General features: G+C 44.9%; 1 protein-coding gene across 1 annotated transcript in view; it reads right to left on the bottom strand.

The window, feature by feature from the left end:
- Positions 1-205: 205 nt before the first annotated feature.
- The window catches only part of lekr1 (leucine, glutamate and lysine rich 1), a 167091-nt gene continuing 163740 nt past the window's right edge, over positions 206-3556 (bottom strand). Inside the window, exon 13 of the mRNA XM_063205317.1 lies at positions 206-786. Coding sequence (XP_063061387.1) covers positions 394-786 — 393 coding nt within the window. The 3' untranslated portion in view covers positions 206-393. The remainder of the gene's footprint in view (positions 787-3556) is intronic.

Here is a 3556-nt window from a genome sequence, read left to right as displayed (position 1 = left end):
TTTGTGTGTGTGTGTGTGTGTGTGTCTGTGTGTGCTTGTGTGTTATGACCAGGTGTGTCTATTGTGATTGTGTCCCTTTATGTGTATAAATGTGTGTGTGTGTGTGTGTGTGTGTGTGTGTGTGTGTGTGTGTGTGTGTGTGTGTGTGTGTGTGTGTGTGTGTGTGTGTGTGTGTGTGTGTGTGTGTGTGTGTGTGCATGCGCGCCTGCGTGTGTATGTGTTATGACCAGGTGTGTGTATTGTGATTGTGTCCCTGTATGTGTATAAATCTGTGTGTGTGTGCTTGTGTGTGTTTGTGTGTGTGTGTGTGTGAGAGAGAGTGTGTATGAGAGTTTGTACGTGTGTACGTGACAAACACTATGTAAGTCTATTGTCTGAGTGTTCATGTGTCGGCTACATTCTGGAGTCTTTCCTGCCCATGAGCATGGCGATGCGTCTGTGTGCTTCGCTGGCTGAGCCGGGGCCTCTATCCACACTGAGCCTGGGCAAGGTGGGCGTAGTGGTCTGGGAGTGGCCGTGCCAGGAGCCAGCGCTGCTGCGTCTCTGTGCCGGCGCCCCCCTGGGGGTGGAGGCTGAGGAAGTCGGGGTGGGTGGAGAGGGTCTCTGGGGGAGGCGCGGGACCGTGGAGGAGGATGTGCAGGTGGAGGAGGTGGAGGAGGATGATGGGGGGGACTGAGCGGCCTGCTGCCTAAGCCTCAGGAGCTGCTCCTTGGCCTCGGTCAGGGCCGCCGTCAGCCCCTCTCTCTCCTCACACTCCAGACGCACCGTCTCCTGGAGCATCTCTGTCTGACAGGGGGAATACAGTAGAGTAGAGTACTTTTATTAATGCCAAAGGGAAACTAAGGTGTCTCACAGCTTACATAGGCCTAGATACATAGATAAAAGACATAAACAAAGACCTAATACACATTATTGCACATTGCACATGGGGAGAGGGAGAGAATGAAGGAGAGGTGGGTGCAGGAGGGGAGAAAGAGGGTATGATGATGAGAAGACAAAAGGAAGACATTCACAGTGCCATTATTTTTTCATTTTCATTTTCAGAGAGAGAGAGAGAGAGAGAGAGAGAGCACCTGAATGCACCCCTGAAAAAGGCATACTGTTCCACAGAAAAAAGAGGAGTAACTGTTTGTGAAAAAAGAAAAACATGGCAGTGAGAACTCCCTCACATACGTGTTAATTGAACACATCTTCCATTTTTTTTTTTTACAATACTGCAGTGTGAAGTAAAAAAAAAAGATACATAAGGCACGTTTCAAACAGCTTTCAGGAACAAAGGGTCTCGAAATAGCAACCAGTGTGATTAGAGGGTGCTGAGAGAGAAATCCTGAGAGTATATCAGGTGATAACTGCTTCCTTGTCACATGGCAGCCCACTGTGAACGCTCAACAGCCATCTTTTTTTTTAAACCCATTTTAGCCTGGAGTGACATATACAGTACGCTGCATTCAGGCTTTTGAGATTTGAGCTTTTTATTACAGCAGCCTAAATTTCCTTCGGGATTAATAAATGTTACTCTACTCTACTCTATTAAAAATGTGGGTATGTTAAAGCTGAATGAAAACATTCTAATGTAAAATGAGTGTCCTAGCTTTTAAATGCAACTTATTTAGCATACTTAGGTATTAATAGGCAGAGGGCACCTTTCCCAAAAAGGGCTTAGGCTAGAATGGGTTAAGAGAGAGGAGAGCACGGCACGTGCAGCAGTGCTTTATGAGTAAGATCTAAGACACCTGAGATTACTGATGTCATTTAGATAGGCTCCCGCCTAATTACAGCTAATACCCGTGATATTCTTTTATCATGCGGATGTGATTTCCCAAGTTAATATTCTGCCTTTTTTTACATCCTGACCTTTTGACCAAAAAACTAATCTAATCAAGGCAGGGAAAATATGGGCAAACTGTACAAATGTTTGAACAATGGGTTAATAACTTATAGGTATATAGCTAAAAAAAAAAACAGGCAAATTACCGGTAATGCAGGCAAGGACATAACCTCCTCAGTGGAGGTCATAGATAATAAAAAATAATAAATCAACTGCCCCCTCAGGAGAAAATGAAAGACCAAGGTAACATACATTTTGCATTAGTGCAGTCACTGTAATTGGACTTTGGCTGCATGGTTGTCAATAATTACCTCCGCCAAGGAGGTTGCGTTTTCGGTCGCGTTGGTTTGTTTGTTTGCTTGATTGTTTATTTGTTTGTCTGTCAACGGATTTAGATAAAATTTTGTGGAGCTATTAAAAAGGAACAAGTGACAATTTTGGTGGTGATCTGGATCAGTGTTTCCCAACCAGGGGTACGTGTACCACTAGGGGTACGCAAGCACACCTCAGGGGGTACTTGGAAAAATGTAATAATGACAAATATATGGAGTGTAGTCACATTGGGATTGGACAGATATAGAGCATGAATGAGAGGGGTACTCATCATATGACAAAATTTATTATGGGGTACGCAGCATAAAAAAGGTTGGGAAACACTGATCTGGATCACAATCCAGATCCAGGATTTATTTTTATTCATTTTTTATTGCGGGTTAGGGCGAATTTTGACATTCCACTTTCTAACTCCACAAAAACAAGGTAGAAAGACTTATATTGAACGTCATCAAGTTCACTGCTGATAACCAGATGAAAGCGGGAGAACGAAAAAAGACAGATACAAAGACATAAAGACATAAAGAAAGAAAATATATACAGTATGCTGTGAGAAAGAGAGCACGCTTGCCAGAGGCAGAAACGACCAACCGACCACCCTGCGCCTCAACAGTTCACAGGAAGAGCAGCAGCAGGCTGCAGGCTACAGGCTGCTGTGGGCCCCCCAGAAGGCACATTTCATGACAGATTTACATAGACAGTGTAGTAATTACGATCTAGGGCTCAAGGATAGCATGTCTACCAACTGTACTGAATAAGAAAGATATATATTTTTGAATATTGCATGTTTTTTTTTCTTTTCTGTCACTTTTGGCCAATCAGGGGGGCCCTGGGAGGTGGGGGGCCCTTGGCTGCAGCCATATCTAGCCTGTGCATTAATCCAGCCCTGGCAGCCGGTCTTTGTTCCCCAACATCACAGCTAGGCATTCTTTCCTTCAGACGGCCGCACTGCCATAGCGAAACACACAAAGAGCTTCGTATACAGACAGGCAGTCAGAGTTATTACTTGCGGCAAAGACATACTTTAAGCACCACAGACACATGGAACCGTTGGAACCACAGAGAACCACTGCCCAGGCTTCAATAGCATAGGGAAGGCAAACTGAAGCAGTGTGTGTCTGTGCGTATGTGTGCATGCACATGTACATGTGCGAATGTGTTTCTGCTTCTGTGTGTGTGTGTCTGCATGCGAGTGTGTTTGCATGCCTGTTAGTAAGTGAGTGAGTGTGTGTGTGTGTCTGCTTGCATGCGTGTGTTGTGTGTTGCATGTTGTATGTGTGTGTGTGTGTGTGTGTGTGTGTGTGTGTGTGTGTGTGTGTGTGTGTGTGTGTGTGTGTCTGCTAACCTGCTTGCATGCATATGTGTGTTGTGTGTGTCTGCTTGCATGTGTGTGTG

This window comes from Engraulis encrasicolus, chromosome 8 (genome assembly GCF_034702125.1).
Source record: "Engraulis encrasicolus isolate BLACKSEA-1 chromosome 8, IST_EnEncr_1.0, whole genome shotgun sequence".
NCBI classification, from domain to species: Eukaryota; Metazoa; Chordata; class Actinopteri; order Clupeiformes; family Engraulidae; genus Engraulis; species Engraulis encrasicolus.
This window is presented reverse-complemented; position numbering and strand designations above follow the sequence as displayed.